The 13,517-nt window shown below is 57.0% G+C and overlaps 1 protein-coding gene across 1 annotated transcript in view; it reads right to left on the bottom strand.

Moving 5' to 3' along the window:
• Window positions 1–13,517, bottom strand: part of TG (thyroglobulin) — a 228,179-nt gene that overhangs the window by 180,364 nt on the left and 34,298 nt on the right. Inside the window, exons 16-20 of the mRNA XM_066372766.1 lie at window positions 13,003–13,215; window positions 11,718–11,872; window positions 9,004–9,160; window positions 7,774–7,998; window positions 1,467–1,616 (exon numbers count right to left, since the gene is read on the bottom strand). Of these exons, the coding sequence (XP_066228863.1) occupies window positions 1,467–1,616; window positions 7,774–7,998; window positions 9,004–9,160; window positions 11,718–11,872; window positions 13,003–13,215 (900 nt within the window). The remainder of the gene's footprint in view (window positions 1–1,466; window positions 1,617–7,773; window positions 7,999–9,003; window positions 9,161–11,717; window positions 11,873–13,002; window positions 13,216–13,517) is intronic.

The raw sequence follows: 13,517 nt of genomic DNA, 5'->3' as shown, positions 1-13,517 counted from the left end.
GAGGGACGCCGGGAGGGGCGCCGGGAGGGACGCCGGGAGGGGCGCCGGGAGGGGCGCCGGGAGGGACGCCGGGTGGGACGCCGGCAGGGACGCCGGGAGGGGCGCCGGGAGGGACGCCGGGAGGGGCGCCGGGTGGGACGCCGGGAGGGGCGCTGGCAGGGACGCCGGGAGGGACGCCGGGAGGGACGCCGGGTGGGACGCCGGGTGGGGCGCCGGGAGGGGCGCCGGGAGGGGCGCCGGGAGGGACGCCGGGAGGGACGCCGGGTGGGACGCCGGGTGGGGCGCCGGGAGGGGCGCCGGGAGGGGCGCCGGGAGGGGCGCCGGGAGGGACGCCGGGTGGGACGCCGGGAGGGGCGCCGGGAGGGACGCCGGGAGGGGAGCCGGGAGGGACGCCGGGTGGGACGCCGGGAGGGACGCCGGGAGGGGAGCCGGGAGGGACGCCGGGAGGGACGCCGGGAGGGGAGCCGGGAGGGGAGCCGGGTGGGACGCCGGGTGGGACGCTGAAGCCCAGCCGACGAAGCCCCGCCCCTTCCCCTTCCCCACATCTCTCTTGGCCCAGGAAGCCGCCTTTCTCAGAGAAAGGGGCCAGCTGTCTTTGGCTTCTTCTCAAATTCTAGGCGCTATTCAGATGCTAAGCAGTAATAGTTTGCCTCTAGTTGACACAGTTTCAGGCTCACATAAAAATTAAAAAAAAAAAAAACAAAAACCCACACAAGAAGGCAAGTCATGAGTCCCGGCCAGGAAAAACCCCGTAATACCCAGGTGACTGGTAAGTAGGGCAAGTGAAATCATGTGACATCTGGGAAGGCCACCGTACACAGCGTCCTGATGCACGTACAGGGCTAAGAACGCACGAACGACACGGCGGCGGTGCCTGTAGGTGGAAAATATCTTCCACTTCTCGATCTGATAAGGTCGACGCAAAAAAAAACAAAAAAAATCACAAGTTTCGGAATCAGACAATACCAAGATCAAAGGCCAGCCATGTCACTCACTCGCTGAGTGACTTTGGCTCAATTACTTCTCCAAGTCCTAACCTTTTTCTTACCTGTAAAAGTCGGGCGTATCGTATTTCTCTAGAAGGGGAATTGTGAGGATTAAATGAGACCGCACCAGTAGAATGCCCCGCCTTGGTCCGGGTGAGCACAGGCATGCAAAGATGGTGGCTCCTTTGACCACTATGCTTTGAACCCAGGGCTTTTCAATGGCGGGCATGTTTTTCCCCATTCGAGACACTCTTGGCAATGTCCGGAGATGTGTTTGGTTGTCACAGCTTGGTGGGGTGGGGGGGGTGCCACTGTCATCTAACAGGTAAGGGGCAGCCGTGCCACTAAGTCAACATCCTGCATGCATGGGACAGCCCCCCCAGAATGAAGAGTCTCAGCAGTGCCAAGGGCGAGACATCCCGCTGCGTCCCCCACTGCACTGCAGCTTTCTGTTTCAAAGCAGGGCCCTGCAGGACTTACAGTGAGTCTGACTGAAGGCTCCCACAGAAGTGGTGGTCCTGCCCACGGGACACGGGACGCAGGTCAAACTCGCTGCCCGTTCTTGGTAGAATCCAACAGGACAGGGAAGACATCGCTTCTCCTGAAAATAGCTTCCTGCAGGACATTTCACTGGGAAAGAGAAACAGGGAAATGGAGTTGAGGAGAAGATGCCTGCGTCAGAGGTGCTACCTCACAACACGCAGGGCAGGTATAGTACGTGGACCCCCCACCGTCAGCAAAAGACCTCGGTCCTTGAACAAAGGTGCATGGAGGACCTGGCGTGTGTCAGGCTCTGAGAGTCAGGGACAAGTTGTGAAGAAGGCTGGCAGGTCCCTGCTCTCCAGGAGGTGACAGAGGCTCGTGGGATGGAGAGGGTGTCTACTGAGAAGTTCAGCGATGGGTGACATGACGTGGCAGGGGGAGGGCCTGCTGGGGAGCAAGACCCCCGGGAGGTGACGCGTGAGGCTGGAATGATGAGGAGCACCCCAGGCAGAGATCTAGCAGCAGAGAACTCTAGGCACGTGCAGAAGCCCTGCAGTAGGGATGAGTTCGGGCTATTCAAGGAACAGAAAGGAAAGTGTCAAGCAAGGCCAGCTGCGGAGGTAAAACTCAGTAGACGAGGGGACGAGGGGACGCTGGAGAAGAACCTGCAAGGTGAGGTCCAACCATGAGTCGCCACAAAAACATTCCCCAAAGGTAAGGATACGGTGGAGCACGGTGTGGGGTATGCACGTGGCGGTGGGCGGACTGGGTCAAGTTCCTCTCCCCGCTCTGCCTACATGACTTTGGGCCCGAGTCCCATTCTCTCCAAACCACAGCCTCTCCTCCGTCCCCCGGTTCACACGACTTCCTTTGACCAAGCAGGAAGCATGGACATGTGGGCCAAGCAAGACGGAAGCCAGCGTGGCCTTCACCAGCCCTCTCTCCGGGCGGCACTGGCACCGGCGGCGCTGAGTCAATCAGAAACCCGAGACACGTCCTGGAAACCAGCGCTGTGTGTTCTGGCCGCCCGAGCCTGGCTGGCCTCCCTCAGAGCGTGGGGTTTCAGTACCTCTCTGAGTCAGGCTGTTGATCACCTCTAGTGCTTTAACCCCAGTGCTGTGGCTGGTTGTGTGTGTGTGTGTGTGTGTGTGTGTGTGTTCTGGCCTGCCCCGAGTGCTGTGGCTGGTGTGTGTGTGTGTGTGTGTGTGTGTGTTCTGGCCTGCCCCGAGCCTGGCTGGCCTCCCTCAGAGCGTGGGGTTTCAGTACCTCTCTGAGTCAGGCTGTTGATCACCTCTAGTGCTTTAACCCAGTGCTGTGGCTGGTTGTGTGTGTGTGTGTGTGTGTGTGTGTGTGTGTGTATGTTCTGGCCTGCCCCGAGTGCTGTGGCTGGTGTGTGTGTGTGTGTGTGTGTGTGTGCCTCCCTCAGAGCGTGGGGTTTCAGTACCTCTCTGAGTCAGGCTGTTGATCACCTCTAGTGCTTTAACCCAGTGCTGTGGCTGGGGTGTGTGTGTGTGTGTGTGTGTGTGTGTGTGTGTGTGTGTTTTAAGTGATCTCCAAGTCCATGGCTAAGGGAAAACGTAACCTTCGCAGCCAGCCCGAGGTGCGGGCTCGGGGCCGCGAGCTCAGTAAGCTGCAGCCTCCGACTGTGCCCGGGGACCTTGCCTGCTGTTCCCTTCCTCGCTGACATCGACAGCCTCCTCCACCCAGACGAACCCTTGCGTAGGTCACAGTGAGACAGTGGCAGGTGGGCCCTCTCCCTGACCCTGAGTCCACGCCAACTACGGGCACTTAGCCTTCAGTTAGCCCTCCATGAGGGTCATTGGGAAACCCGTGTGAAGCCCTGTTTTGAGGCTGTGAGTTTCACAAAGCTTTGGTCATGCCCACCCCACCCCACGGTCCCTCAACAAGTGACCGCCATGCGTCTGCTGAAGAAAATAGTTCGTAAGGAAGCATAGTGGTTCTTCACGCCTTAGGGCGGCTGACTCTCCATGTCTGGACCTGTCACTGTCCAACTTAGAATTCTTTCAGGTGTCCCCGCTCCCCACGCTTGGAGCGCAGGCCCCACGGCCTCTCCCACTCTGGACCCGGCCTGTCTCTCTGGCCTCATGTCCTGCCACGTTCCCCGCACGCCTCACTCTCCAGCCACGTGAGTTATGTGCACTGTGCCCATGAAGCCACCCCACTCAGGACACCTCGCTTGGGCACTAATCTCCATTTCTGGAATGTCTCTAGCACCTTCAACACGGGTGCTTGTGCACACATGCACGCACACATGCACACACGCACACATGCATGCACGCACACACGCACGCACGCACACACGCACACACGCACGCACATCCTTTCTCAGCTGCTCCTGTCAAGCAGTCACGGTAACCCGCCTTCAAGGCCTCAAGCCAGCCTGTGCCCCACCCCCACCCCCCACCCCAGCGAGCCTTCCCTGGCGGCCCTGCCTGGGAACAGAAAACTTTTTCACACGACAGTTTAGCTGTCTGTTCACTTAGCTCTCCCCAACTGGACTGCCAGTTCCTTGAAAGCAGAGCCATGCCTGCTGCTTCCCTGAGTATATAACATGATGTTTGACACAGAGTTGTATTCTGAGAGCTTGGATGGATGGATGGACAGAAAGGTTTAAGAAGGCACACATATAAGAAAGGAAGGGAGGGAGGGAGGGGGAGGGGGGGAGGGAGAGAGGGAGGGAGGGAGGAGGAAGGAAGGAAGGGAGGAAGGAAGGAAGGAAGGAAGGAAGGAAAGGGAAGAAGGAAGGAAAGAAGGCTTATTACTCCAGAAAGATTCCATGGAGAACTATCTTTAAGAACCCATAGTTCTTATAATAAATGAATAAAATTTAGTGCTGTCCAGAATGGAAAATGGAAGCGTCAGACAATTTCTCTGGGATTGTCCTTAGTGGACCAACCTGGTATGAAAGCTGCCGACAGGTAATTCCAGGAAATAACCACATGACTGAACTTCAGGCAAGAGGGAGACCATACCTGACCCCACTGAAGCCACACACACAAAGCCCGAGGCCCCGCAGGTCCAGCCCCGGGATAAAGGCCACCGTGCCTATGGGAGTCACGGGGGTTGGGAGTCATGGGGGTGGGTATTCCCACCACCCTCCAAGGGGATCGTCCGGATTAGCCCCCTGAGAGAGTCACGGAAACCCTGCTCATCTCCACAAGACAATGCTCTGCTTGTCGCTCACAGCTGTGTTCCAGATGTGCTTCAGAAGGGAAGAGAGCCAATGAGAGACAGAGACAAGAACCATGGGTGTCATTTCACTAAGAACCCGCCGGCTGAGAGGGGAGGCGTGTGATGCGAGGACAGAACAGAGACCTTGGGACCCGATAGAGCTGCATTTCCATCTCAGCACAGCGTGTTAACAACACAGTCATCTGCTGAGACTCCCCTGTGTGTGCAGAGATGTGATCTGCCTTGATTACTTGAAGCTATCCAAACCACAACCCCTATGAAATCAGTATTGTTATCCCCGTTTTTCAGAGCATGCCTAGTAAGGAGAAGCAATGTCTCAAGATCCCAGGTTTAGAAGGTGTCAGAGCCAGAACGTGAACCCAGGTCCTCCTAACATCAAAGAGTCGTTGCCTAGGACTCTTCACTGCCCATGTCCATGGCTATTTCACCCATAGGCTGGGATTCCCAGTTCCCGACTCTCCGACCCAGAGCGACGCTAGGAGGGCCCAGCACAGATCAGAAACTCAACAACACATAGCTATTATTGATATTGGAGAAAACCCAGGGCTTTTGTGAATTCTAGTCTCTCGTCTTTCTAACCATCTGGAGTAAGGGGGTGTGGCTGAAGACTGCGGACGACAATTCTTTGTGAGTCAGTAAAACCCAGCAGCAGTTGCAAGACAGAATGTAGGTTTACGTAGAGCTGGGACCTGTGCACAAATCATAACCTCAGCCCCTGGGCCAAACTCGGTTCACCTTCTGTTTGGCAAATAAAGTTTGATTGAAACTCAACCACGTTTTCCTCCCTGCAATGGATGAGCTGAATCATCAAGACAAAAACCAAACACAATCTATACAACCGAAGATACTTGCTGCCTGGTCCTTTACAGAAAAAAATGGCCCCGCCCCGCCCTAGAGCCCGCTAGTGTGGGCCAGGGAAGGCCTTGCACTCGCCCCTTCCCCAGGTGCTCCATCACCACCATGGCTCCCAGTCTGTCACCCTGGTTGGGACATGCAGGTCTTCCCCCTTCAGGAAAGACAGTCTCAGCTTTCCCCTCTCACCTCCCCGGTGAGCTGGCTTACCCATCCTGGTAGACAGGAACTGATAATCTAATCAATCCAGTTCCTCAGAAGGAAGTTCAGAATGAGCTCTCCAGCCCAGCCCCTTTATTTTATAGGAAATGGGTCCCTTCCTCGGAGCCCTCTACCCTCCTCCCCATCCCCCGGCATCCCCCCCCCCCCCCCCCGGGAATGGGACTTGCTTAAAGGCACAGAGGCAGGACAGGTGCTCTGACCTGGCCCTTAAGTAATTAGTACCCATCTCCTCCTCCTTCTCCTGCTGCTCTGCCTGTTGGCTCTGCCCTTTAGAGGGCGCACCTGAGTCAGTGAGCTTCAGAGTGGGGCTCCCAGACCCCCTTACCAGCACTACCTAGAGGGACTCTAAAGCAGACTCCAGCCCCCCCGCACCCCCCCACATACACCCCCCCCCCCCAATTCAGAGTCTGGCCTCTTCGTGACAAGTCTGAGAACACAGCGGCGGTGCTCTAAACACCTTCATGGCTGTGACCCTGTTTCACCCACCCGGGCAGGTCGTGCTGCCATTTCTGCTCCTTTGGGTCTGGGCTGCTCTGCTGAGGTGGAAATAGCGTGAGCTCTGGTCCCAGAGGACCTGGGGTGACCCACCCACAGATCACTGGGTTCAGGAACCTAAGTCCTTCCTTTGTGTCCGCCCTGCTTCTGGGCCCTAAAGATGCACGATCTCATTTCGTGTGAGCCTCGACCTCTTCATCTGACAAATGGGGAAGTGGCCCGCCACGGGGGGCTGTCGTGAGAGTTAAACATTTGCGAGGGTGTACTTAATCGGCAAAATCCTCTGTAAGTGTCGGTGTGAAGTGGTTGTGTTTCCCGTTACTGTACCGAGGTCTCCCTGCATCTCAAGTTCAACGTGGAGTTAAGAACTTGGCCTGGATCTCATGAAAGGAAAGATTGTGCAGCTTTTGTGTTGCAACCAATATAAACAAAACAACCAAGAAACAGCTCCCTCTTCAGCTCAATAAAGACGCCTCTGTGTCTCATGCCGCGTAGGAGGGAGGCTTTTCATCGTGAGACCCTGGAAGGTTCGGCTGTAGACAGAACCACGGCCCCCGAAGACGGCCACGTCCTAATCCCCGGGGGCCGGTGAACGTGTTAGGTTCCACAACAAAGGGAAACTAAGGCAGCAGATGGAATTGAGGTCACTAATCAACTGACCTTCAAATAGGGAGAGTGTCCTGGCTCATCCAGCTGTGTTTAATCAGAAGAGCCCTTAGAAATGAAAGACAAGAGTCCCGGGGAGCCGCGGCCGCAGCAGAACGGTCAGAGAGCTAGGACCCTGCTGGCTTTGAAGACCAAGAAAGGAAGCCACGAGCCAAGCGGTGTGGGCCACGTCTCGGAGCTGAGAACGCCACGGGAGGTCGAGGGCCCTCGGCAGGAAGGCAGCCCGCTGCCGCCTCGACATCAGCCCAGTGAGACCCGTGTCGGCATTCGGGCCGGCAGAGCTGCACGACACCAAACGTGTGCTGTTCTAAGCCACCAAGCCGGTGGTGATCTGGGGCAACAGCAACGGGAAACTCGCTCCCCTTCCATTCGAGGAACTTGCAGCTGCGTTCTAGCGAAAGCGGCCACCAAGGCTGTGTGCGAGCCCAGAGCGGCCTGTCAGCCGCCTCCAGGTCCCTCGCCTGGGAGTCACGTCCTGGGCCAACGGAGGGCCAGCTGGGGGTGGTGTTGAGCAAACAGACTGAGAAATGTCACGGAGCACACAGGGTAGACATTGGCCTTTGCCACAAGGACAGTGCAGCCCAGCCCCCAGGGTCCAAGCGTGTCAAGAGCCAGGAGGAAGGGATCACTCCGGTCATCAGGGTTCTTCCTCCCATCCGCTCATCTGTGCCTCCAGCTTCCATCGCTACCTAGTGGGTGAGGACCGCCTGCCCACGCACAGTGAAGGGCTGGAACACTTGAATAAATCAGTGAACGATTCTCCACTCTGTTGTCCACCCTCTCTCGGAGCCCTGATGGCCTCCCCACAGCCTCACACAGCTCAGTACCAGCAGTCCAGGGAGGGGGGTGGACCTACCGCACCCCAGTGGGTCCCGACTGGCGTTGCTGGTGGCCGACACCCTGTAGAATCCTTCCAAGCACCCGTATTGTGTCGCGGGGGAGGGGCCAAAGCCGTCCCCTTGGAGGAAGCGGACAGATGTATCCGCGGGGAACGTCTTGGAATCCAGATGAAGCCGGAACGCTCCACTTTGGATCAGATCTGCAAAGCGCCCAGCGAGACCCGGGCCTGCCAAGGCTTCCTCTGTAAGACACCAGATGGGGCAGAAGTGTCACCTCACTGCACTCCGCAAGGGCCAGCGAGGACCCAGGGACAGAGCCACTTAGGTCATCCGTGCCGATAGGAGACATAGGCATCATCCAGTGTTACACTGTAAAGAAGGAGAGACTGAGGCTCGGCGAACAGGACTGGCTGGCCCGAGGTCACACGGGAGTACAACCAGTCCTCCTGCCCAGGTCTATGGCTCCTGCCTGTTCTGTGGCTTCCACGTGGTCCCCGTTGGTCCGGGATGTCATGACTTCAGTCACGGGTCTAAGGTGCACTAATCTGGATAAGCAACCTTGGCCAAGCCAGGAGCCTCAGTTTCTCTGTTTGCACAATGGAAATGTCGTCGGCCATTGGTAAGGATCATGAACCCGGCCTGAGAGAGCAGACAGCATAGTAACGGGCTTGACAGTGGGAGTGGGCGGAGGCAAGTATGACAATTTGAAGCGGGTAATGAAGACTCCTTCACCCACCCCTCTCACCCTTTCTTCACACCTGGGTCCCCTCTCTGTGCCCAGAAAATCAATGGAAGAATTAGAAAATGTTCACAGAAACACAATCAGGTGATACTATTTAACTCTAGTAGAGCTGTTGATCAGAAATCTATCGATTTTTACATACTGTTTAATACTTAGCTCCTCCCAGGTGGATGGATAATTCTCACAGCTCACGGGGAGGCAATCTGGCTTCACCGTAATGTGACAGGTGAGGAAACCAAGACGCGGAGACCCTGCATAGCTTCTTTTTTTTTTTAATAATTTATTTATTCATTTATTTTAGAGGGGAGGGAGAGAGAGAGAAAGAGAGAGAGAGAGAGAGAAGGGGGAGGAGCAGGAAGCATCAACTCCCATATGTGCCTTGACCAGGAAAGCCAGGGTTTTGAACCAGCAACCTCGGTGTTTCCAGGTTGACGCTTTATCCACTGCGCCACCACAGGTCAGGCCCTGCATAGCTTCTTTAAGGCAGCAATGGAGGAAGACATACCAATGTCGTGCAAGTCAGGGAGAGAGGCCACGGGGACATCTTCAAGCCGTACTTTCCACGTGACATTCACTCCTAAGCGCTCCCCGGTCAGACACCCCACCTGCACAGCGGAGTCATTGCAGACAGGAATGGAAACGGGGGTCCCGAAAGTCTTCACCTGCGGAGGCAGATGCCTTCAGTTCAAGAACGCAGAGCAGGGGGCCAGGTTTGCTGAGCCCACAGCAGGCCCCCCAACGGGTTTATGTTGCTGTTGAAGGAGGTCAGCAAGAGGGCGAGACAGCAGGGTGACCCCGCAAAGCCAGACCCGGGCAGTCAGAAGCCCCTCACCCCCTCTCCCGTCCTTGGAAGGTACGCTCTGCCCACTGTAACCACGCTGGGAGCCGTTTCGAGGACGCAGCCTGGAGATGTACACGGCTGAACCCATGGAGGTCTCTGTGTAAACTGAAGGTTCAGTACAGAGATCTACTCATCTTGCAACCATTTACGACAGGTCTGGAATGAGAGTCCCCCCTCGCTTGTCAAACCTGCCACCTACCCATCCGGAACGGTCTGAGTCCTTTCTTCCGTCTCTCCTTGTCCTCCCCACGAGGACAGTTACTGCCTTTAATTTTCCCTGCGACCTCCCTCAGGGGTAGAGCATTTTTCACCCCTCTCCCCCTCACCTGAGAAAAACGAGGCTCAGGGAAGTTGACTAACCTGTTGGTCACCCAGCTTACAGAACCCACTGCCCTGCACACCCAAAGCCCACATGCTCCCAACCTAAGATGGCCGCCTCCAGTGCCCACTGAATGCCTGGGACTCAAGGCTCCTTCGGGGCAGGGTGGGTGGGGCCTGGCTGGCCCAAGGACGGTGCTGGGCCCGGGTCTGGGGTTCAGCACCAGGTCACCCTGCCCTCCTCACGTCCCACTCTTCCGAAGGGCATAGCCCTAGAGGGCTAGGATAGCCCTGCTCTATCCGACCCCAGATGCCAGTTCTTCAAGGGCTTGGGTGTCTAGAGGTGACGGAGAGCTCTGGGCGCCTGGGGGACAGTTCTGAGAAGGCAAGTGAAGGCATCTGGCACCCAACCCACAGTCCAGAATCACCTTGGCCCTGGCCTTCAGCCGCCAGCCCTCGAGCCAAAACCTCACTTCTCCCTGATGTTGCCTTTCCTCATGGTGCGTTATCTACTGCCCTGGCCTGTGGGCTCTGTCTCCCAACGTGTCCCAAGTCCTTCTGCTCCAGATCTGGTATAATGAGAGTCTAGACCAGCGGTAGTCAACCTGGTCCCTACCGCCCACTAGTGGGCGTTCCAGCTTTTATGGTGGGTGGTAGCGGAGCCACCAAAGTATAAATAAAAAGATAGATTTAACTATAGTAAGTTGTTTTATAAAGATTTATTCTGCCAAACTTAGCAAAAATCTGACATAAAGTACTTGGTAAGTAATTATTATTATATGCTTTAACTTGCTATAACTCTGCTTTATAAATTTTATAAAGTAAAGTTACTTCCCTACTTTATAAATCACCATTACTGTGGAACCGGTGGGCGGTTAGAAAATTTTACTACTAACAGAGATACAAAAGTGGGCGGTAGGTATAAAAAGGTTGACCACCCCTGGTCTAGACGGACCTAGCTTACTGAGCAGTGCGAACTCTTGGGTGACTTACTCTCTATGGGCTTTCATTAACTCTGTTATCAATTGAGGGTAATGATACCCACTGATCGGGGTGCCGAAACACTTAGAGCTGAGGAACAGACAACTTCCCACATGGCTCCAGCCACGCAGCTGGTGCTCAGTAATCAAGAGGCATTGCTGAGACTGCTGTCAGGTGCATGGCTTTGGAGCGAAGGGGGCGAAAGGTGTTTCTGTTTGTTTTAGCATCGATACTCTCTGTTTGGTTTTTTTTGAAAATGTGTGGTCTGCAATATTCCTAGCATCAGGCGTTAAAAATGAGTTGCCTTGGGTCGGCAGACGCTGAGCCGAACAAGGACTTAAGAATTGAGTGACTTTCAAAGACCCCCTCTGCGAATCCTCATGGCTTCAAACCACCCCTGCCTGTTACATGGCTCAGAACTCGGATATGTGTCATTCCCGGTTCTGTGTTTCTCCAGCCGGCCTGCAGCACTCTCCTCCCAGGGAGGACCCATGATGCCTTCTTGCGCGTCTGTTGAGAAACGCATCCATCACGGAGGCTCAGGGAGTGGGCCATGGCATCTCAGCCTTCCTGTCCCCTGTCCCCAGGCCCATTCTCCAGCGGCAGTGGCAGTGCCCTCCCTGCAGTCAGCCTGACTCTTCCATTCCCAGCTGTGTGACTCTGGGCAGTCACTGAACCCTCTCATCTCCACCCCCCCAAACAACAACAGTAGGCTCCCGGTGAATCCTGCATGAGCTAGCCCATGCCTAGGGATGCACAGAGCCCGGCAGCTGGCAATGCTCCACACAGGTTGGCTGTGACATCTTTCTGTAGCAGGAATGAGCAGCGATGAGATGGGTCTGGGTTCTGCCTCACTGACATATAAATACTGAATTACTTCCTCGTCCTGGGCCCCAGGTGCCCGCTGGTCAATGGGTGATGGTTGGACGGTAGGTTCGTTTGGGCCCCGAGGCTCTCTGCCAGGGCGACGCTGAGCGCAGTCCCCGCCCCCGCTGCGGGGAAGGCCAGGCACGTACCCCATGTACCCCACGTACCCCACGTACCCCACGTACCCCACGTACCCCACGTACCCCACGTACCCGGATCTGGCAGAAGCCGCGGGCTGAGAGCTCGTCGAGGAGGAAGACGCGGAAGGCCCGCAGCAAGCCCGCGTAGTCGGCACTGCACGTCTTGCCGGGCGGGAGCCGGAGCTCGAACTGCGCCTGGGTCTGGAGCGTCTGCCACAGCTGGAGCCCTGCGGGGACAGGTCAGAGGTCAGCAGGTGCAGGTGACAGGCCGGCGGGACCCTTTTCTACTCTCGTTTTATTTTCTCTGCAAAAAGAACTCTCCTTCATTTCGTTAGGAACACGCAAGCACGGCCGTCTTGCACTGTCACTCCTGTAGTCTAGATCTTTCTCAGCGTGAGAGCTTGTCGTCAGCAGTACTTAGCAACCCCAGCCAGCTCAGTCCTGCCTCAGCCTCTACCCCAGGCTGCTTTACACGGAGGGGACGGGGTCCTAGACATTCTTCTTGGAAAAGCTTCCGTACCATCTTGCATCCAAACAGGGCAACTGCGTGTGGTTTTGCCGGTGAAGAGCAGGCACCGTAGCCCTGAGTGAAACTCCTGGGGTTTCAGACCCACACCCCGCTTCTCCCATGTCCCTTGCTCTAGATCCAACTGTGACTGGATTTCAGCCCAGGCCACTGTGTCATAGTCAGGGTGACAATCCACTTATCTGTCTACGTCATGTTTTGAACTTTTTCTGGATAGCATCCTCTATCCCAGAATGCTTTGTCACAGTAAGAGCCCTTTGACACTCTGCCAGCCACCCAGAGCCTTGTGACAGGTCCCAGCGTCCGCCCCTGGCCTGCCTGGCTGAGTCACCATGCCAGCCTTTGCCAAGGAGATGCAGCCAGAGCCTGTGTCACCTCACAGCCAGATGCACGTGAAAGTGGGCTCGGTGGGCGGGCAGGACAGGAGCTCTGCCGACACTCAAACAGGGCATGGGCCCACGGCTCTGCTGGGCGTTAGCCCGATGCTCCAGACGGACCCGGGGGAGAGGCGGGTGAGGCAGAGTCACACTCAGAGGCCGGACAAGCAGCTCTGAGCTTGTCCACACAGAGTGGCCCATGTGGCCCTTAGAGCACCCCCCTGCTGAACACAGTCCTATCCCCGAGACAACCAGCAGAGCCTGAAAGGACAGGAGTCCTCCACAGAGCAGAGAAGCCACACAGAGCGCTGTGAAGCCCGTCCGCCCCTTCCAGAAATGCCCCAGCAGGCCCTCCTCCTGCGCCAGCTGCCGCCCGGCTCCCGGCAAAGTGCTCCCCGGGTGTGGGAAGCGCGAGGGAGCCGGGTGCAGGGCAGACCCCACGGCGGCCACTCACGCTGGCAGGCGCGGGGCTGAGGTGGCGGTGACCGCCAGCGTCGGGTCTCCAGGCTGCACACCAGCGGCTCTGGTGGGAAGGCACTCCGGTAGCCCGGGCGGCACCGCAGCTGGCACAGCTGGACAGCGGCCTCCCCCGGGCCCGGGGCTGGCTCACACTGGATCGCTCCGCTGGTCACGTCGGACACACTGAAGGGCAGTGGGCACTGTGGGCCTGGGAAAGGGAAGAGGGCCGGCTGTGGCATCTGCCTGGCACCCGCGGGCTAGGCGCTCCTGCCTCTCTCCTCGTCCTGCCCCGCAGACAGGCGGGGGTTCCTGCGACCCCGGCCTGGGCCTGCCCCTCCCTCTCCACCCTCTTCCTGGATGGACCCGTCCTCTCTCAGTTCTAACAGGCTCTTGAGCATGGATGACTCTTGTATCTTCATCTGCAGCTCAGACTCCCCAGAGCCCCGTCCCATCTCCAAATCCAACTACCAACTGGTCCTCTCCACCTCAAAGCCACCATGTCACCGTTCA

Source organism: Saccopteryx leptura, chromosome 3 (assembly GCF_036850995.1).
Source record: "Saccopteryx leptura isolate mSacLep1 chromosome 3, mSacLep1_pri_phased_curated, whole genome shotgun sequence".
In the NCBI taxonomy this organism is placed as follows: Eukaryota; Metazoa; Chordata; class Mammalia; order Chiroptera; family Emballonuridae; genus Saccopteryx; species Saccopteryx leptura.
Note: the sequence above shows the minus strand (reverse complement) of the source record. Positions and strands in the feature narration are given on the sequence as shown.